We start from the raw sequence: 22,775 nt of genomic DNA, 5'->3' as shown, positions 1-22,775 counted from the left end.
ACAACAGAAAGCTCGGAACCCAGCACCGTCCCCAAGGCCTCACTATGTTCCAAACCCTGGCTTTGACCCTGATCAGGAGGATTGCACCTTCAAGCCTGCGCACCTCGGGGCTAAGGGGAGTTCACGGACGCCATACGTTCCAACGACAGGATTGTGTTCCTCGAAGTCTGGCGTCACGTTCCTTTGTTCTCTCTCGCCGTGTCACGCGGCAGGGTCTTAGCTTCTGAGAGACGCCTTGATGGCGCCCGGGCGCCTGAGATCAGTGCAGACAGGCGGGAGAGAGTGCCGCGCGGCGACAGATATAATAACTGTAATCCATCGTTCCCTTCCTCCCACTCGCGGTCGTTTCCAAGAGACATCAGGGAGACGCGCTCACCAACTCTTCCCCGAGTCGGACGGTCGTTTGTGAGGGAGGCTTTGTGAGAGCAGGTCGGTGGTACCACGGTTTGCAGGAGCCAGTTTAAGCCCTGGTTTCCGGTGTTTGGCATATCATATATGTCATTTGAAAATGGTACTTAGCGTCGTGTAGCGTCTTATCCGAACTACCTTTGTTGTCTACGGGGAATGGGTTAACCCGAGTGCTTGGAACGTGTATCTGTGATTATTCTTGCTGTACCGACAGATATGTTGTTTCTCTTTCTTCTGACAAATGTACTTATTGTAAGTCGCTTTGGATGAAAGCGCCTGCTAAATGCCCTTAATGTAAACCGAAACATCGACATCTGCCTGTTGACTGGTTTGCTGATTAGTAGAAGCCTTGCATTAATTACTTTTTCCCTCCTTGACAAAGACGACTTACATCTAGTAAATAACGTATTGTGTGTTTGCGTGTGTGTGTGTGCATGGCTGTGTGTCTCGGGTGTGTCCGACTACCAGAACAATGGTCGAGGCCCGAAAGAAACATTCCCATGGCCGCGCACAGCAGGAAAGTCTCTCCAAAGACATCTCCAAAGTACGTATACGGAATGCAAACCACACACACACACACACATACATACACACACACACACACCCACAGCGAGTGACCTTGGCTGTTTGTCGTTTTCAGTTAGCGGTTCACGTGGCGTTACACACATTTCCCGGGGCCATGCCCAGAGCTGTCAACGAATCAGCCTGCGGGCTTGTGCTTTTGCGGTCTTCGCAATGTGTGTGTGTGTGTGTGTGTTTGGGTGGGGGGGGGGTTGACACAGAGCCAGTTCCATGACGTCCAGTTGTTGTTTTACTTATCAGACCGAATCGTTTGGTATATAACAGGACGTCTTTGAGGTAACGACAACAGACGTCCATGGGTGTAACATACGATGTGTACGTTCTGCATGTATGAGTGCATTGGCGTCATTCACATACTCCCACCCCACCCGCATGTCGCACTACGTAACGGTGATGAGATGCCTTGGTAAGGAAAGTTTAGACAATTTAAATAACTCTAGTGAACAAAATTCGGAATAAAGTATTGAGTAAAACCGACACAGCATTTTATGAAAGAATTAGCTATTGATCAATTCCAACTCTCTAGAACCAATCATCTGCCCAGAGCGAGGCAGAACCACAAGCATTTGATTGGAGGAGCACTAATCAACTGCTCGATCTGATTAGAGGAGTTTGATTGGAGGAACAAGTACTAATTGCTTGATTTGATTTGAGGAATTTGACTAAGGGTGCACTTATCAACTGCTTGGAGAGATTTGATTTGAGAAACACTAATCAACTGCTTGTTTTAATTGGAGGAACACTAATCACCTGCATGATCTGATTATCATCGGATAAACTCACTGTGTACAGGGTAGGGGTGTGGTGGTACATCTCAGACTAGGATGTAAATCGTGAAGTCCGACCACATCAAAACAGGCATCTTGATTAAAGATACCGACACAACCCTAACTGAAACCGTCATTCTTAGATGGTGGACGGTGACATCACCATAGATAAGCGTTCAAGGAAGCATCAACAAACAGGGCGAATGGCGAGCCAATCGGTTCCCGCAGCACACATGGAACACAGCATGTCGAATTCCCCCGCACGACATCAGCGTTAGCCTCATAGCAGAAATCCCTGATTCATATTTTAAGGTTCATCTTGTATTTTGTGTCAAAAATGCCCAAGTCAAATAGACGACTCAGGTAGATAGTGATTATGGAATGTAAAAAGCACTCTAATTGGCTTAGGATATAGCCAATGAGGCACAGTCAATCAGCAGCGTCAGGAGAGTAGAGTTAGAATAGATTTGCCATAAGAAAGAACATTTGCCATAAGAAAGTGGAACAATAAATCGCTTCCAATACAGTAAGGATGTTCATAGAAGTGCAAAGCACTAACAGTCGCTAGGTTAACCCATTCCCCGTATACAGCGATGATAGCTAGGATAAGATGCTTCACAACTAAGTACTATAACTAAATTCAACAAGTGCGTACATTAAGGGCCAGGACGTACAACATACAGTAGGTAGGACGGGCCGGCTATGCAGGGTCTAGGTGAACTCTGAACAGGTGAGTTCCGACAGTTCATCCACTGAATGAATACCTGATCCACACACGGACCAATGAGCAGCACGGGCTAAAGCGAGGCCACCGTGCCCCCCACCCCCAGGTGGACCGGCGGCTGCGGGAGGCGGAGGAACGCAGCGAGGAGCGAGCGGCGGCGGCCCACGCCCTGAAGCAGGCCGGGGACGAGCGGGAGCAGGAGCTGATGGCCCTGACCAGGAGCTACCACGCCGCCACGCACAGACGCAAGGCCCTGTAGGTCACACCGGGTCAGGGTCCGCTTGGATTGGGTTACGGCGGGCTAGGTTGGATTGGATCTCGATTCGGATTGGATGAAGTTTGATTGGATAATGTTGGATTAGAATTTGATTTGGGTTTGGATTAGATTCAATTTGATACCATCAGATTAGATTAAATTATATTATGTTAGATTACATATCGTTTGCCTCATAGCATAATTGCCTAAATCATCAAATTGTTGTCAAATTGATGATTAGGCAGATAGTGATTATTGAATGTAAAAAGCACTCTGATTGGCTAAGGATGTAGCCAATGAGGCACAGTGAATCAGCAGCAATAGGAGATTGGAGTTAGGTTAGATAGCACAATTTGGCAAAAATATGACAATGATACTATGAGGCTAGCGATATTATCTTACTCGATTTGAAACTGTCGTTGACCATCGACAGGGAAGTTGCATTACCAGGGCCATTTTGTAGTTTTAAATCATGCAAAACCTTTTTTGAGACAAAATCTTTCCAGCCAAATCCCCTTGTAACTTATCAGAGCGATTATCATAGGCCGTTAAAGCCTTTACAGGCATCACAGTCTATGAAAGTCACCGTTATTAATGGCTGCATGCTTTATTTATTTTCTGACATATTCGAGGTCTCTCTTGTAAAAGAGGTGATTCGTCACACCAGGGCGACCGTGGCTCAATAACGCTTGATTGAATCGAATAAAATAAGATGACATCACGTGACATGACATTTATATCATTTTAGGACCCAATGCTAAGTGTTTTATTGTATAACCTTTGGCTGTGTGCGTGTGGGTGTGTGTGTGTGTGTGTGTGCATATATGTGCGAGTGTCTGTTCATATGTGTGTGCGTGTTACATGTATCTTTGTGTTTGTCTCTTTGTGTGAGTGAATGTGTGTGCGTGTGTTCTCGTGCGTGTTTTTGCATGTGTGTGCGTGTGTGTGTTTGTACGTGCGCTTGTGTATGTTTGTATGTGTGTCTATGTGTTTGTGTGTGTGTGTTTGCATGTGTGTGTGCGTGTGCAAGCGCATGCGTGTTTGCCTGTGTGTCCATGTGTGTGTGTGTGCATGTGTTCGTGTCCATATGTGTCTCCATATGTGTATGTGTGTGCGCGTGTGTGTGTGTGTGTGTGTGTGTGTGAATGCGCATGTGTGTGCCTTTGTGTCCACCTGTGTGCGTGCGCATATGTGTGCGTTGGTGTCCCTGTGTGTCTCCACGTGTGCGTGCGTGCGCGTGTCCGTGCGCGGCCGTGCGCGCCCGCAGAAGCCTCCAGCTGCTGGCGTGTGAGGCGGAGGGCAGCCTGCTGCAGCAGGGCGCGCGGGGCCGCGCGGCGGCGCTGGACGCCGGCGGCGCCACGCTGGACGCCCTGGAGGAGCAGGCCAGGACGCTGGGGGTGGACGGGGCCGAGGAGCGCCGCTGCGTCGCCCTGGAGACGGGGCGCGCCGCCCAGGCCCGCGCCCTGGGGGCGGAGTTCACCGCGCTGTGGAAGGAGGTACGGTGTGGAACTGCGTGTGTGTGTGTGTGTGTGTGTGTTGATGTATGTGTGTGAGTGTGTCGGGGGGGGGGGGGCTTGTGGGTTTGTTTGTTTGTTTGTGTGTATGTGTGTGTCGGTGCGTTGATGGTCATATATGTGTGTGTGGGCGGGTGGGCTTGTGTGTGTGTGTGTGTTTATGGGGTGGGGAAGGGGTTGTATGTGTGTGTGTTGATGTAAATCTATGTGTGTGTGTGGGTGGGTTTATGTGTGTGTATGTTTGTGTATGAGGGTGTGCGTTGATGTTCATATGTGTGTGTGCGTGTGTGTTAATGTGTCTGTGTATGTGTGTGCGTGTTCGAACAGATGCCTCAAGCACACTTCTGCATCAGTACAGACGGGCGGACATTATTAGTTGAGAAGGGACCCCATGGATTTTGTGTACTATGTATCTCTAGGAAAAGGGAGTAAACAAAGGTATTGATTATTTGTTCTCGCTGCTTTTGTTATGTTGCCCCAAATCGCTCACCTATAATCCAACTTGTTTATTATAAAAACACATATTAAAGAAATATGTGTATTTTTTTAAAGAAAATTAAAGAAAATAAAAAGAAAATTAAAGAAAATACTGTCACACCTTACAATAAGGGCACATTAATTAATTAATTACCATTAGGTCACGCAGTGTTAAGCTTTGTAATAAATCATCAGCATAGGGTTGAGGGTTAGGGTTAGTCAGTTACATTATTAAACTAGACATGTCGCCCGCTATGCATTTTATGAAGTAAATGCGTGTGGTTGCGTGAGCCAGGTCATGGTGTGTGCGATATTCTGTGAGCATGCTGACCTGCTATTTCTAGCGAGGCTAATGAGCGAGGAGGCCGAGTTTCAAGTCCCTGGGCCGCTCTGAAGCGGACTCGTGATTGATTGAACAACGAGGCTTATCGTTTTTTGTCGGATCGTGAGTTATAGCGCCCCCTGTCGACATAGAGGTACTTCACTTTATCGTTTCTACACGTGTACCAACTTTGAAAACTCTACGTTGTTCACGCTAACGCTAATCACCGCATTAGCTAATTATTATTCATTAATGGATAACTCGTGTATATTAGTGGGTAAGAGGAGCTGTTCCGGGGACAGATGATGGATAGCAACGGCTCACTCTCTTCGCCGTAGCGCTCAGGGATGCGCGTTATCAACATTCCTCACCATGCTCCCCCTCACTCAACCTAACAGCATGCAGAGTAGATCATATTTAATGCACTTTGCTGTCAGCCACAGCCTCCTCTGATACCACACGTACGCTGCCGAGCACGGCGGCTGGGGAGTCTAACCCCTCGCCCTGGCACTGTTACGACCGTGGGATTATAAAAGCACAGTTTGCTGTGTGTTATCAAACCGTGGGGTAGGAGAAAATGTGGCAAAGTGTTGTTGACATTGGTAGTCGTGCGTCACGTGTAGATCTGTGTTGGGGAAACACCTGTCTTCCTCTTTCTGTCATGAAAACGCACACACATACACACACACACACACACACACACACACACACACACATACACACACACATACATAGTGCTTTCCTAATATGATTCATCCTTTACTCATATCTGCCTCCCCTCGTTCTTGTATAAACACATTTCTACATTCACATTCCTGCATCAGAAATGTATTACATCCTGTGTGTGTGTGTGTATGTGTGCGAGCGTGTTTATTTTCCGGCTACACCTGCAGTTCATCATTACACGATAGAGCCTTCATTTGTGTGTCTGAGTGCAACAACACCACCGCACAACTTTTCACTGTATAACTAGTGTAGTGCACTAGACAGGCCTGACCTTATTACACTGTATTAATGAAAGAGAACGAGATAGAGAGAGAGAGAGAGGCATGGATGAGGGCGAGAGAGGGAGAAGGAGAGATTAAGGAAAATTGGGAGAGGGCGAGAGAGACATCGATGTGTGGGGAGAGGGAGAGAGAGGGGTATGGATGGATGTGTGGAGAGAGGGGGAGAGAGAGATATGGATGTGTGCAGAGGGAGTGGGGAGAGAAAGAGAGGGATGGATGTGTGCGGAGAGTGAGATAGGGGGAGAGAGAGAGACATGGATGTGTGGAGAGAGAGAGACATGGATGTGTGGAGAGGGAGAGAGAGAGCGAGACATGGATGTGTGTAGAGGGAGAGAGAGAGAGAGACATGGACGTGTGTAGAGGGAGAGGGGAGAGTGAGGGAGAGAGAGAAAGAGCATGGATGTGTGCACAGGGAGAGGGAGAGAGAGAGAGAGAGGGATGGAAGTTTGTAGAGAGGGAGAGAGCGACAGAGCGAGCCCCTGGCCCGCTCAGTGTCTAGGGGCTGTGGGACCGGGTGTGTCGTCTCTGTGCTGGATCAGAACCGCCGCGGTCATATCAACAACTGATTAGTGCACATGTTCCCTCGTCCGCTGGAACACCCTCACCCTCTCATGCTTCTGGAGGGGGAGACGCCCTCTGTTCTCCCACTCTCCCCATCTGTTGCTCTCACTCTGTTGTTTACCACTTCTTCTCTCGTCCCGTTGGGTCGTTCTTGGCTTTCCAGCATTTTTTATTTATTATGTATTTGGTTTATTTTCCCTCTTGGTATAATTGGGGGCCCAGTCTTTTTTGTAAGTACGCACTATGTTTTTTGAATCCGTATTTTTCTGAACTCAGCAATCATTAGTAGATAGACTTTTACAAAGTCAATTTGTTTTTGATCAAAGAGGTAGATCTTTTCGTCAAAACAACAACCAGTGACTACTGTTGTTTGTACTGTATAAAGTTAGAACAACACTCATCGCTACACAGACCAATACACAGTATTTATACTCACCCAGGCCACGTTTTAGTCCCTGAGACTTCCTTATGTTGTTTTCCACCTTCCCTTAATCCCTCTTTCCTTCCATTTGCTCCATCTCTCCTTCTGGATAGACTTTACCGTAAAACAGGACCCTTTTATGCAGTGCATTAAACACTGCCCTTGTAGTGTTTGTTTTCAGTACATTCTGTGAATCCAGTTATATCAAGAGCTTACAACGACCAACTCTATTCATCCATTCATCCATCCTTCTTGTACCCATCCATCAATCCATCATCATGTAATCATCCCTCCATCCATACATCCCTTCATCAACCCATCATCATGTAATCATCCATCCTGTAGCCGTCCATCCATCATGTCATCATCCCTCCATCCATCCATCCATCCATCCATTCCTTCATTCATTCATCCATCCATCCATCCATCTTGTACCCATCCATCAACTAACCATTCATCCATCTTGTTCCCATTCCTCAATCCATCTTGTACCTACCCATCCATCATATAACCATCCAGATATGTATCCGCCTGGCATTTTACCTTCCAGAGTCATCTGCCTTTTTCACACACACACAGACACACACACACAGACACACACACACACTCACACGCACACGCACGCACACACACACACGCAGCATTACAAATATCTCCAGCGAGGCAGAGACAGTGATTCTGCGAGATACGATGATGACATTTTGCTACGGGCTCCGTTCGTTTCCTCTGCAGACCTGCACTCCCTTCCACCCTATCCCTCACTATCCCTCCCACCTCACACCACGACCCCACCCCGTCAACTCAGCCTCCATGACCATTCATCATCACACTCCCAGCATCTCGGTCTTCATTTCAACCTAGATTCCTCCTCCTCCTCCTCCTCCTCCTCCTCCCATGCCTCTGTCTATTTGCAGTCTTAAACAACCACGTTCCCCCGATGGGACGTTATTGTAGCAGAGACAGATTTCCTGGCCGACCTGATTGGAGGTGTTTCATCGGTGCTCGGAGGACTTTTAATTGGTCACAAATAAAGAGTGTGATGAGGCGGCCGGGCCAGCGCTCCGCTCCGGTGTACCGCCCGGCTCCCGGTTTACCGCCAGCCCGTTTATGAGCTGCTGCTGCTGCTGCCGGAGTACCCAGCGCTCCTCAGGGAGGGGGGGGGGGGGGGGGGCACTCACACACATAGACGAGGAAACATAGAAACACAGACACACGGCCACACACACACACGGTCGTAGAGACACAGATACATACAGATACATGAACACACACAGACACGCGCACACACACACAGTTACAGACGAATAAAAACAGACACACAAACATGCACACTCACTCATACACAAGCATACATAGATACCCACACACAAGTGGAGTGAAATCAATTCGATCCAGTCCAGATGCACAGAGCAATACACCCATACATGCAGGCACACACACACACACACACACACACACATTATGCGTGTGCACACTGTCAATCATGCATAGCTCTCCATGCGAATGCATCAGTCCTCAATAATGAGACCCAAGGTAGTTAAAATGCAGAGAGCCGCATGTGTGTGTCTGTGCAGGCAGACTCACTCCGGGACAGATGAGTGGCAGTGCGGCGCCGTGAGGTCGGCCTCCGCGAGTGTCACTCTGTGTTACCATGTCCTCCTCCTCCCGTCTGAGGCCTAACTTTTCTGGGACTCATTAACATGGTCGGGCGATCCGACCGGAACGGGGACAGCCACGGGACATACGTTTGGGAGAATAGCGGGGACTTGGCAGGTCCTCCACAACGCTGAAGTCAGACGCTAGTGGCGGGTAGGCGGGAAGGCGGGAGCTGTCAGTCAAGGCACAGACGGAAAGACGGACAGATGAATTAGATGGGCTGAAGATAGAAAGGATTACACGGCCGTGATTGAATGACAAAGCTAACGACAGACCTTAAACCTAAAAGGATAACAAAAAATAAATCTTTCAAAGTCGTTTTGGGTTTCTCGCTACTTTCATTTTGTCCCCCCACCCCTCCACCCTCTGAGTGGACAGGCTCCCACCTGAAGTAACAGACCAATCAGACCTCACTTCAAAGAGATTGGATAGTGCGGTGGGGGGGAGGGTTGGGGGAGCTACCTAACCGCCTGGGACGCGCATGCTATTATGGAAAGTGCTGCTCGACCGGACAGCTAAAGCTAAAGCGATGTGACAGAGCGGACCGACACGGTGGCAGCCGGTGTAAGTTTGAGACACTCCGCGTTCGTCTGAAAAGGTCGGCGCGATCATATCGGGGGCCATGTGCGTTTTGTTGTTGTTTTCCTCTTTTGTTGCGGTCGCTCCATGTCGCATCACGCGCACATTGACGAGAATGGAAGTTGAGTTATGTAAATGTGAAATAGGTGTGTGTGGCGCCGGCATACCTGTTATACGACGGCTGGGATCCCTTGAGAACAGACACATAAATAAACTACCATCTCCGTGACTATCAAGCAGTCTAACTGACAAACGGGGGAAGAAGTTATGAGGTGCAAATAGATGCAGACACAGACAACGATGAAACAGAAAGCGAAAGTGAAGCTAAGAGAGAGGGACAGACAGGGAAGGGCATGGGGTCGGGGCAGAGGGAGAGAAAGTGCAGAGAATTATTGATGATTATTAATGCACAAAGAAAAAGTCACAGGAGAGATGGAAGATGGGAGATAACGGTTTCACAAAGGACAAAGAAGCAGTGAATAAGAGAAGAGTGACGATGCAAAGACGAACAGAGAGAGCGAGAAAGAGCCACAGAGAGCAAGGGAGAGAGAGAGAAAGCAAGCGAGAGAGAACAAGGGAGAGAGAGAGCAAGGGAGAGAGAGAGAGCTTCAGAGAGAGAGAGAGAGAGAGAGAGGGCGAGAGAAAGACAGCTGACATAAAGAGGAGCTTGATGTGGAGACGGATGAATACCTAGAGAAAGGGAATCAAGGAAGAAAGAGAACAAGAAAACAAAAAACCCATACACACATAGGAGAGAGGGTGAGAGCGAAAGATGGATGGATTGGTCAGAGGAGAAGAGAGACATACAGTGGGCAAAGCGAGATTCACTGTAGTCCATCAATCACTACACTGTTTAAAAGGCTTGGTGTGACCGCGTGCAAGCACATTCACATTTATCAGATCCAGAACAAGCAAAACCAGGTCCGGAGTCACACACGCACACACACACGCACACACACACGCGCACGCACACACTCACGCACATACCATCTCATTCCATTCCTACTGAAATATCTTTATTGCATTATTTCTATCTTTACTGGCCTTTATTTCTCTGGTCTCTCTCTGGTCTCTCTATCCCTCCGGTCTCTCTCTCTCTCTCTGGTCTCTCTCTCCTGTCTCTCTCTTGACTATCTCTGGTCTATCTCTCTGGTCTCTCTCTGGTCTCTCTCTGTCTGTGTTGGTCTCAACTTGTCGTTCTCTATGACCTCAATCGACTGCGTGGAGATGCGACACATCGATGAATATACAGTATGTATCACCATGGCACATATCCAGACCACAATATCCAAGACCTCTTATTGTATGGACGTTGAACATTGGAAATCAATACATTCTTGTTAAGTTCTTTGGAAGCAGTTTTGGAAAACTTGAAAATAAAGTGAGGCTCTGCGCTGGCTGAAACCTAGACAAAAAAAAAGATTACATTGCAGTGCAGAGCTTTTCAGGAGACTGAGGTTGGTTGGGAGAAACTTACTGCAGAACTGAGTACAAATATGTTTGTTCAAGACAACTACGATGTTGTGCCGTACATTATTAGAAGAAGTGAAAATACTCTGTATAACCTCAGCCCATCTTACCCGAAGAAACGCCATTGTCCTCTGTTTCTCAATATTATTCCTATTAATTTTTTTAGTCAGTCTATAGTATGTGTTTTTCCATTCAGCATCTAGTTGTCCGTAGAAGCTGAATTCTATGCTGCATTTTTATGCTGGGTTCCAACACAAACAACAGCCACAAGGCATTATGGTCTTCACTCGTAAAGTGCTGTCTAGCCTTCACCTTTCATGTGGCCCTTTGCACATCATCTGTTGAGTGGAGATGGCAGCTGTGGCCGTCCGAGCGTGTCGGCAACCAGCAATACAGTTGTAGCCTGCGATCGCTGACGGCCTTTCACAGCATGAACACTGATTTCATCACGTCCAAACCCTAATGGTAGTCATCATGCACGATTCGTTGCCATCCTCCTCCACAATTAATCAAACTTACACAGATGTGAATATGGTACCACATTAAGTCTTTGAAATGGTACAATTAGACGAGCAGTCGGGTAGAACTTTAGATTTTCTCTTTCTTTCTCCGGGGCCGCTAAGTGAGCTGAGACACGATTACACACGCTACGTTTAACGCAGCCGGTCATGTGACTGACGGGGCAAAGCATCCTCTTCCTCCTCCATCTTGACCCCCTCTCTGTTGTCCCCGGCAACCGGAAGGAGGATCAAATGGTGTCCATAATAGGGAGAGGGAGAGCGGGGAATCTTCGCTTTGTTCCACGCCAGGCTAATGTTTGTTATTTTAATGTCCACTGACCCATGGGTGGGGTCAGTGGACCCCCCCCCCCCCCCAACAACCCCATCATCCATGCATGCTTGGATGATAGGGGGGAAGGGGATGGATGTTTGGTCAAGCCTGATCATGCGGGGTCAGACCTTCTGTCTCCACTTCTATTATCTGTTCCGGTTCTCGTTCCTTCTTTGGCATCTTGATCTTTTCTTCAATGGTTTCCGACTCTGTGGACATCCTGAGACGTTGTCTCGGTTGTACTTTTTTAAAGTGCTGTCCCACTCCCCCAACAAACCGGAAAAACGAACAGCAAAAACCAAGCTATCAACCAACATCGTTGGGGCCTTTCTACCCGAAGTCCGGGAATTGTAGCGATCAACGGCAAAAAGATTTTTTCCCAGAGTCGGTTTAGCGTCGGGCGCCGTTCATCATATTATCTTCCATCGCTAAACGGCGGAAAAAAAAAAGTAGGATTTTCACGGGAACCTAAGCGGCCCCCCGGGATCACCCAGATGAAGCTTTGATCGCTCATAAGGTCAATCTGCATGGTCGCACTCTCAGCCCCCCACATCACATCCTGGGATGTGAAGCCAGGGGTGAGGATCCTGTTGGAGTGACTTGCTTTCTGGAATGTGTGTGTGTGTGTGTGTGTGGGTGTGGGTGTGGGTGTGGGTGTGTGTGTGCGCGTGCGTGCGTCAGTGGTCTTCAAGGTGCACTTGTACTTCAACCGGGAAGTCTGTCAGATCGCGCGTGTGTGTGTGTGTGTGTGTGTGTGTGTGTGTGTGTGTGTGTGTGTGTGTGTGTGTGTGTGTGTGTGTGTGTGTGTGTGTCAGCGGTCTTCAAGGTGCACACTTGAACCGGGGAGTGTGTCAGACTTTGTGTGGGTGTGTGTGTGTGTGTCAGTGGTCTTCAAGGTGCACTGGTACTTCAACTGGGAAGTGTGTCAGATTGTGTGTGTTTGCGTGTGTGTGTGTGTGTGTGTGTGTGTGCGTCAGCGGTCTTCAAGGTACTTCAACTTGAAGTGTGTTAGACTTTCTGTCTTCAGTCAGCTTAAAACCATCCAGTCCTTTTTTCTCTCTTCCTTTCCTCTTCAAGCCGGTCTCCGCTCCATCTGGTCAGGGAAGCGGGATTATGACCGGGTTGAGCCAAAAAATAAGATGATATCTAAAGTTTGATCTGTTGAACTGGCTCGTGGTTCTCAGCATTGGTCAACTCAATTCCAATTTTCAGTCTTTCTTTCTTTTTAATCTTTCTTACCTAATTTCTTCCATCCTTTTCTTCCCCTTGTTTGATCTTTCCTTGTCTTCTTCCTTCCTGCTCTTCTTTCTTGTCTTATTCCCTTCCTTCCTCCCTTCCTCCTTCCATTCTCTTAACTCTTCTTCCCTGCCATCCTTTCTTCCTTCTTCTCTCCCTCTCTCTTTCTCCCTCCATCCCTTTCTCTTTCATCCCTTCCATTAACTCTTCCTCCCTTTCATTTCATTTTATTTCTCTTTCATCCCTCTCTCTTAACCTCCCTCCTCGTCTCCCCTCCCGGTGGTCTGAGCAGCCGGTGGTAGAGAGTGCCGGGAGGCTATTCCACGCTGCCCTCTGTGAACATGTTTTTCTGCAGCTTTCCTCCTTATCTCCCTCCCCTCAGCCTCTCCATACACGCCCAGAGGGAGCCACTGGCTACCCTAAATGGGCAGCGAGACCCCAGAAATGTCTCCATAAGCGCTTTTTTGTGTTTATTTATTTCTTTCCTGTGAATTCCCGGTCGGTGCCTTTCTCTTTTCTTGGCATAGAGAGCTCTGGAAAGGCGGTGCCCCTGCTCCCCTCCATACTGAGGATTGTCGTACTCTGTTGTTGTGAGGAGACCTTGAAAATGTGAACTTCAAATGTGATTGTGGGGATTGGACTCTTCAATGTCTGCCATTTTGGTGTCTCCGTGTTCACCTCTGGTGGCTGTGTGTGTCATTATGGGACCATAGTGGTGAGACGCACGGAAGAACTGGTGATCATCTAGGTCCGGGTGTGTGTGTGTGTGTGTGTGTGTGTGTGTGTGTGTGTGTGTGTGTGTGTGTGTTTGTGCATCTTTATGCTTCTGCGCCCCAAACCCTGTGTGTGTGTGTGTCTGTGTGGGGTGTGCGTGTGTGTGTGAGCATGTGGGTGTCTGTATGTACGGTATGTATGTGTGTGCATGTGTAGAGGCGACTATGTGTGGGTGTGTGTGTCTGTGTCTTCGTCTGCCTTCTTGTGTGTGGGTGTGTGTGCCTGCATGTGTGGGGCGCCTGTCTGTGCATGTGTGCGTGCGTCTGTGTGTTTGCGTGCGTCTGTATATTTCTGCATGGGCTTGTGTCTGTGTGCGTGCGTGCGTCTGTGTGTGTGCGTGCGAGCGCCTTTCCTCAGTGTGTGTGTGTGTGTGTGTGTGTAACCCCTGGCCCTCTCTCTCTGCTGGATCAGCTGCTGACGGCCCGGGCCCAGACCTCAGTGCTGGCTGAGGAGCTGAGCCTCAGCGGGGACCCCTCCTCCGTGTTCAAGGAGCTACTGGGGCCCCCGGCCCCGGGGCCCCAGCTGATAGAGAAGACCCGACACGTAAGCACAGCATGTGACCCACACCGGGTGGGGGGGGGGGGGGGGGGAGAGTGCAGCCCAACGACACAGAAAAAGGGAGACAGTGAAGTTAGTTTCTTTCTCTCACTCTCTTTTACGTCGATCCACCCTTTCATAGCGCCCCCTCCGCTTTTCTTTTGAAAATCTGCCTGTCTGATTCACTTCCTGCCCCCCCACCATGCACCCCTCAGCCATACCTGAATCGTAGAGATTCATTTCAGAGGGAGATTTAAACGCTTAGGATTGCACACGACTTCATTAAGGAAGCCGGACATTGTTTCAAAGAAATTATGAAAGTCATTTTCGATGATAGAGAAAGGCACATTTTGTGTGTGTGTGTATGTGTGTGTATGTGTGTGTGTGCGTGTGACTGTGCGTACGTGCGTCGAGCGTCCGTTTGCGTGTGTACATGTATGTGTGCACTTGGGTGTGCGTGCGTGCGGGCCTGTGTGCGTGCGCATGTGCGTGTACATTGGGTTTGCGCGAGTGCGTGCATGTGTGTGTGTGTGTGTGTGTGTGTGTGTATGTACGTGTGTGTTTGTGTGTGTGTGTGTGTAGTTGGAGGACCGTATAATGAAATGCGAGGAGCAGCTGATGGAGAAGGAGCTGCTGCTGGATCAGGTGACCAGGCTCTCTCAGCCAATCAGAGACCAGCTGGAGGACGGCCAACAGGAAAGGCTGCAGATGGCTAAGAAGGCAAGAGATACAAAAGACAAAGTCACTTCTGCATACAGTACACTATACAAAGCATACAATGGTTTAAACATGCGGTGTGTCAAATGGTTCTACACTTACTTTCCTTAACAAATAAACTAGACTCATTTTATTGTAATAAGCAGAAATATGAAGGGACCCGGGGCTCGCTCTCTCTCTCTCTCACTTTCTCTCTCTCTCTCTCTCTCTCTCACTCTCTCCCTCTTTCTCTCTCACTTTCTCTCTCTCTCTCTCTCTTTCTCCCCCTCTCTCTCCCTCTCTCCCTCTCTTTCTCCCCCCCTCTCTCTCTCTCTCTCCCTCTCTCCTTCTCCCCCCCTCTCTCTCTCTCTCTCTCCCTCTCTCTCTTTCTCTTTCTCCCCCCCCCCCTCTCTCTCTCTCTCTCTCTCTCTCTCTCTCTCTCTCTCTCTCTGACACAAACACAAGCAGAGATCCAAATCTCCCCAGGTGTCATCATTGTGTGTGTGTTTACCTCTTCACAAAGATGAAGCAAAACAGCGAGCAAGTTATTTTTCCCTTTTTTAATTGGACACTGCTGACACATCTGGAGCAGAAGATATTTTTCATATCCTTACCGTTGTACCGCTAACACAGCTCCTGTGTATACCCACCAACAGACAACCACGTTCCCCCTGACCATCTGTGTATGTGCGTGTCTGTGTGTGTGTGCGTTTGTGTGTGTCTCCAGCTGAACTCGCTTCGTTCCCAGAGCACCGGCACCAACCAGCGCCTGATGGCGGTGGCGGCGGAGCTGTCCATGAGGCAGGCCCAGGCCCTGGCCCTGGAGCAGGAGGTCAGGGAGAGAAAGCAGCAGGTCAGCACTCAAAGAGCGGTTCGGGGGCCATAAGTGGCAGCTGGGGGACAGAGTGGGAGGTAACCTGGGAACCAGACGAATCTCGAAAGCTTGTGTTTGATTTGCTCTGCAGATGAGGTCTGGCTCCCCTCCCATACAAAATTATTTCTGCCCGATTCGAAATAGACGACCAATCATAATCGTTTATCTAATATAAGGCGGGAGAAATACGAGGACTTTGCAGAGCAGAGCGGTACAGCAACAAAGATGGCTGCCGCTGATGTAGAACGATCTGTTGATTCTGATGCCTGCTTATGTCGATTTTTTGTCACTCGGTTTTGGGTCAGCCGTTTTGTTGCCATGATTGGATGTAGGTCTATCTAATTGCGTCCAGAGGCATTTTGGTCTGCACCTGTTGGGGACGCCCCTTGGAAATGGAAAATGAACAGAGGGGTTCCAGACTAATTTTAGTTTGCAATTCGTCTGGCGATGCCAGGCTAAGTGGGATGCATGATGGCCAAAATCAATTACTATTTTATATTTTTACTTTTTACTATTTTGTTACGAAAGTTTGCATCCATCTCTTCATCTCTCTATCTCTCGATTGAGTGATCAATAGATTGTTAGCTATAGATATACAGTGGGGCAAAATAGTATTTAGTCAGCCACCAATTGTGCAAGTTCTCCCACTTAAAAAGATGAGAGAGGCCTGTAATTTTCATCATAGGTATACCTCAGCTATGAGAGACAAAATGAAAAAAAAAAATCTAGAAAATCACATTGTCTGATTTTTAAAGAATTTATTTGCAAATTATGGTGGAAAATAAGTATTTGGTCAATAACAAAAGGTCATCTCAATACTTTGTTACATGCCCTTTGTTGGCAATGACAGAGGTCAAACGTTGTCTGTAAGTCTTTACAAGGTTTTCACACACTGCTGCTGGTATTTTGGCCCATTCCTCCATGCAGATCTCCTCTAGAGCAGTGATGTTTTTGGGCCTTCGCTGGGCAACACAGACTTTCAACTCCCTCCAAAGATTTTCTATGGGGTTGAGATCTGGAGACTGGCTAGGCCACTCCAGGACCTTGAAATGCTTCTTACGAAGCCACTCCTTCGTTGCCTGGGTGGTGTGTTTGGGGTCATTGTCATGCTGAAAGACCCAGCCACGTTTCATCTTCAGTGCCCTTGCTGATGGAAGGAGGTTTTCACTCAAAATCTCACGATACTTGGCCCCATTCATTCTTTCCGTCACACGGATCACACGTCCTGGTCCCTTGGCAGAAAAACAGCCCCAAAGCATGATGTTTCCACCCCCATGCTTCACTGTAGGTATGGTGTTCTTTGGATGCAATTCAGCATTCTTTCTCCTCCAAACACGACGAGTTGAGTTTTTACCAAAAAGTTCTGTTTTGGTTTCATCTGACCATATGACATTCTCCCAATCCTGTTCTGGATCATACAAATGCTCTCTAGCAAACTTCAAACGGGCCCGGACATGCACTGGCTTTAGCAGGGGCACACGTCTGGCACTGCAGGATTTGAGTCCCTGGAGGCGTAGTGTGTTAGTGATGGTAGCCTTTGTTACTTTGGTCCGTGCTCTCTGGAGGTCATTCACTAGGTCCCCCCGTGTGGTTCTGGGATTTTTGTTCACCGTTCTTGTGATCATTTTGACCCCACAGGGTGAGATCTTGCGTGGAGCCCCAGATCAAGGGAGATTATCAGTGGTCTTGTATGTATTCCATTTCCTAATAATTGCTCCCACAGTTGATTTCTTCACACCAAGCTGCTTACCTATTGCAGATTCAGACTTCCCAGCCTGGTGCAGGTCTACAATTGTGTTTCTGGTGTCCTTTGACAGCTCTTTGGTCTTGGCCATAGTGGAGTTTGGAGTGTGACTGTTTGAGGTTGTGGACAGGTGTCTTTTATACTGATAAGGAGTTCAAACAGGTGCCATTAATACAGGTAACGAGTGGAGGACAGAGGAGCCTCTTAAAGAAGAAGTTACAGGTCTGTGACAGCCAGAAATCTTGCTGGTTTGTAGGTGACCAAATACTTATTTTCCACCATAATTTGCAAATAAATTCTTAAAAAATCAGACAATGTGATTTTCTGGATTTTTTTTTTCATTTTGTCTCTCATAGCTGAGGTTTACCTATGATGAAAATTACAGGCCTCTCTTGTCTTTTTAAGTGGGAGAACTTGCACAATTGGTGGCTGACTAAAAACTTTTTTGCCCCCTTTTTTGTATATATAGCTGGATACATATGTATAATTGAAAAGGGGACTAGTGTATTGATGAACAATATACATTACGAAATGTTGATCATCATACTTTTGAAAAGGTTCCCCTGATTGACACAATAGCATCCCAGATAACATCTTAGCTCACCCCATTAGATCCCATCCATCTTCCATAGCCTATTACAACCCAGAACACACCACGGTTATCGTGGCTGACGCATCGATAGCCGCGGCAGCTAACGTAGCCACGGCGGCTAGCATAGCATAGTGGCTAGCATAGCATAGCAGCTAGCATAGCAGCTAGCATAGCGGCTAGCATAGCGGATAGCTAGCAGGGTGCTAGCAGAGTGGTGCCAGTGTGCTGACGGAGGCTGCACTGCTGCAGGTGGAGGAGTGTGAGCGCCGTCTGGCGCAGGGTGTCTCCCCCGGCCTGGAGGTGGAGGAGGAGTGGAGGAGGCTGCTCAGGGACAGGAGGAGGAGGCAGAAGGAGGCGCAGGAGAGAGAGGAGGTGAACCGAACGCAGATACACATGCACGCACACCGCTGATCGTGCACAGACAAACACACATCCTCCTATGCAAAGATATATATATATAGACACCCACAACCGCATGCACGCGCACACACACACACACACAGACTTACTCGTGCAGACTTGACTACTCAGAGGCGAGGAGAGTGGGTGAACACAATATATATACAAAACCCCAGGTAGAGACAAAAATACAAAAAAAACACACAAACACACTTTCTCGAAACTGTAAACACGCAGACAAGAGACAACATGTACACAGAACACTTAAACGTCCCTGTGAACTTGAAACTGAGCAAGAATCTTTTGGGAATCCCTACCTCGACTGGAAAGTGGGGAATCACTACTTCTATCAGGGGACTCATGGTAAACAAGAGACTCACAACAAACAAACCCACGCATTACAAAACACACACAAACAAACCAGACACACACACACACACTGTTCCAACAGGGCCAGATTATATTAAAGATTGACCTGTAGACTTAGATACACAGACTCGTACATATACCCTACACACAGCCCCCACACGAACACACACACTAATATACATACCCTACACACAGCCCTGACACACACAGGCACACACACACACACACAAACGCACAGGCACCCAAGCACACATAAACACACACAAAACAATCCATACAAGGACATGTGGATCGTTTTGAAGATGGGCTGATTTGTATTCAGCCTGTTAGTCATAAGAAAATCCTAGTCCCGTAGGGACCGCCGTACCTGACTCCTTAAACACACCACCATTTACTCCAGAGCAGATACGAGGTTGTTGTTCTAACATTTAAACCCAAATGAGACCATGAGAGAGACCGTAGGCTGCAAAACGCAAGGACGGCAAACTTAAAGTAATATTAGTAGACAAATAAATCTAGAACTATTTTGAAATGATGAAAATGATGATTATTTTATTCATCATGGTTACATCGTTCTACAATTTTTATGCAACGGTTGTCGGTGCAATCCGATCTTTCTCCCCTTTGGATTCCCTGGTAGCTATTCAGAGCGTTTTGTTTGGTTCTCCTGAACTGCTCTTCATCTCATGCCAGAGAACAAACAGTTCATGGGGAAGAAATGCGTCCGAAACGCGGCGATGGTGAGAAAATGTGTTGTGGCTTTGAAGTTTGACGTCCGGTCGGGCGGAACTGTGTAGTTCGGTCGGAACGTTTGCTCAAGGGGAGGCTTTTGTGCTATGGTTTGTTATCTTATGCTTTTTCGGTCAATCGTTAAAACATATACAGCCAATTTACCAGTAAAACCAAACAAACTTTCAATCCGAACCGACATGTGAATGCTATTATGATATTACAAAAAAAGTGTAAACATTACGAAGAAATATCATAGCACGAAAACAAACTACGCCCAATAGCGTCTGACTCTTTCCGAAGTCTTGCTCCGAAGTACTTGGCTGAACTAGACTAAGATAGTCAGCAACAGGTGTGCCCTGCATACCTGCGGGAAACACCCTAGCCTTTAGCGCCTTTACACCGCAACTCGGGCCTGAAGGTTCGTTTGCGCAAGTTTAATTCTCAGCTGTGAAATTCAGGTTCTGTCTTGGTTTTTTCCTCCTGGGATTGTGTCGGGAATGTGGGAATGTGTCTGCCATGGGAGGATCTGCATCGTTCTTCCCTAGGGCATGACCACAGCTTGTTGGTCCTGTGCATACCGTCCTTTCTATTCGATTAAACGACACATTAAACACAGAATTGACTGTGGGCCGCGGGTCTACCCAATCCCAGATAAAACCTTGTTTAATTCATGAACGCCGCGGTCTGAAACCCAAACTGTGTTTGGGAAACGTTGGTTAAAGCGGAAAATGAAGCTCTGTGAGAAATAAAGTCAGACAACAAGGTCATCGAGGCAGACACACAGTGGTGACCTTGTGTGAACTTTCTGTGGAAGAAAAACAAGAAGCTGCCTGAAGTTTGAGCTAATATTTTGTTTTAATCACTCATGAGCCTCCCAAGATAACGTAATTAGCCAAACTCTAAAACCTGTATGGTTGTGTGTGTGTGTGTGTGTGTGTGTGTGTGTGTGTGTGTGTGTGTGTGTGTGTGTGTGTGTGTGAGTGTGCCTGCATCTGTGTGTCTACGCCTGCATGTGAGCGTATTGGTATTGTCTGTGCATGGTATGCATGTGTGGGTGCGCATGTGTCTGTCTGTGTATTTGTGTGCGTGTCTGCGCATGTACGCTTGTGTGTGTGTGTGTGTGTCTGTTTTTTTGCGCACGGATGTGTGTGTGTGTGTGTGTGTGTGTGTGTGTGTGTGTGCGTGCACACCGGCGTCCCCAGCGCGAGGGGGAGGAGGCGTGGAGCCAGCTGCCCGGCGGCGTGTTCACCACGGCCGAGCCGCGACCCAACGCCTACATCCCCGGCCCGGGCCGCCTGCCGCTGCCCAGACCCTATGGGGCCCCGGGGCCCTTCAAGCCCACGGAGCCCGGGGCCAACATGAGGCACATCCGCAAGCCCAGACTCAAGCCCATAGAGAAGTAGAGGCGGACGGACGGACGGACGGACGGACACACAGACATACGGACTGACGGACAGATGGACAGACAAGGGGAGATAGACCGAGAGAGACACGCAGATGGACAGACACAGGGATAGACAGACAGAAAGACCGACAGACACAGAGAGAGACACAGACAGACAGACGCAGAGAGACAGACAGACACAGACAGATAGACAGACAGACACAGCGAGACAGACAGACAGAGACAGAGAGACACAGACAGAGATGGATATCCTGAGCTTATAAACGAAAGCTCTAAAGTACCAAAGAATGTTCCTTCGACGCTTACTCAGGCCTCTCTCACTACTACATTTCAAGATGTGTAACACGACATCTGTACCGTATTACAACCATAATAAAGTATTAAACTCTTAAACCCTGCGCTCATGCCCTTTATATTTCCATCTAAACCAGCTCCAGCCGGTCTTCCAGGGCCCTGGTTCAAGATGCTGAAGATTTCCAGGTAGGCCGGACATGTTGAGTCAGATTTCAGGGAACGGCAGAACTTTCGGTTTCAGAACTCCGACAACGACCTTAGTTTGCTCTCCGTTCGGTTACCATGGCGACCCATGCTGTGAGCCTGAGCCGGGACCACCCGGGTACACTGCCAGTAAGCTCCGGGTATGACCCCGCCCACAGCTTCTTTCTGCCCTTTCATTGGTTGGAACAATGTCAACAAACGACTTTGTATGGTTAAATCTAAATCTATTGTATAATAATCTTTGCTCCTCATTGGTATTTTACCCTAACAATCAGCCTAACGCGACGTGTCTGCGTTTAAGTGATATTAGATTTTTATATACACACACTTTCCCTCTGCTCTCTAAAGTGGCTTCCTTGCAAGGTTCGCTGTTACAAGTTAGACTGAAACGCTTTTAGACTTTAGACATACGAGCAACGTACCAACGTACCTTAGAGCAACGCCCTTGGTCTAACCGTATCTTATGGTTAGACAAAGGGCCGAGTGGAAGTGAACTAGGGGGAGAGGAACTACTAATGGAACGCAGCCCTCGAACCACAGAGCCAGCCCTTCCTTGATGACGTTGTGTTAATGAAGTGACCATGCGTCTCCCAATAAAATCCCTGAGAGCAATGATAACTTGGGACTACCATATCGATCGTATATTCAGTGCCCACTAGCTAGAGGAGGGCGTTTGAAGCACATCATGATCGCGGCATTTTCACGTTCAACCGATCCATGATCGAGCGGACTCGTTCCTCGAGATTGAAGTCAACCGAGACTGAAAATCCCCACAGTCATGGAGAGCGCTCCCTCGAGTCAGAGATCTGGGTTAATCTGAAACATATCCTGCCCTGCTGCTCGGAACAGCCCACTGTGTGCCCTGGCTCAGATGTATGCATTGCCGGTTATGAGGAGGAGATATCATTGAATCGTGCCATAACGCATGCCGTTTCCAGAGCAAAATAAATGAGATTTTCGAAACAGGGCCCAAACCCCGCTCTCTCCTTCCTCATGGCGTACTTGAAACACTCAACAACCTCATTATTCATCTCCCAAACGTAATAAACACTCAGATGAACAATTGACAATTTAGGCAACACAGCACGCCTTCAAATTGGCAAACACTGATGTTGCTTCCGACTTTAATTCCCTTGATGTCTTCTGCTGTTAACTTAATCTAGATGGAGGCGGTTCGAGATGCTGAACAGCAACAAGGTATTTAATAAAGGATAAAAATCAATAGTAAAATCAATAGTACTCACAGTGTGTGCGTGTGCCTGTGTGTCTGAATGTGCCTGTGTGTGTGTGTGTGTGTGTGTGTGCCTGCCTGTGCCTGCCTGTGCATGTGTGAGTTTGTGTCTG

At 48.0% G+C, this 22,775-nt stretch overlaps 1 protein-coding gene across 1 annotated transcript in view; it reads left to right on the top strand.

Moving 5' to 3' along the window:
• The window catches only part of ccdc146 (coiled-coil domain containing 146), a gene marked incomplete at both ends in the record, with an annotated part of 60,071 nt that extends 39,140 nt beyond the window's left edge, over positions 1–20,931 (top strand). Inside the window, 8 exons of the mRNA XM_079755958.1 lie at positions 877–952; positions 2,588–2,736; positions 4,005–4,233; positions 13,997–14,128; positions 14,705–14,842; positions 15,546–15,671; positions 18,278–18,400; positions 20,731–20,931. Coding sequence (XP_079612084.1) covers positions 877–952; positions 2,588–2,736; positions 4,005–4,233; positions 13,997–14,128; positions 14,705–14,842; positions 15,546–15,671; positions 18,278–18,400; positions 20,731–20,931 — 1,174 coding nt within the window. The remainder of the gene's footprint in view (positions 1–876; positions 953–2,587; positions 2,737–4,004; positions 4,234–13,996; positions 14,129–14,704; positions 14,843–15,545; positions 15,672–18,277; positions 18,401–20,730) is intronic.
• Positions 20,932–22,775: the final 1,844 nt, after the last annotated feature.

The sequence above is a fragment of the Pollachius pollachius genome (assembly GCF_949987615.1).
Source record: "Pollachius pollachius genome assembly, chromosome: 18".
Classification (NCBI taxonomy): Eukaryota; Metazoa; Chordata; class Actinopteri; order Gadiformes; family Gadidae; genus Pollachius; species Pollachius pollachius.
Note: the sequence above shows the minus strand (reverse complement) of the source record. Positions and strands in the feature narration are given on the sequence as shown.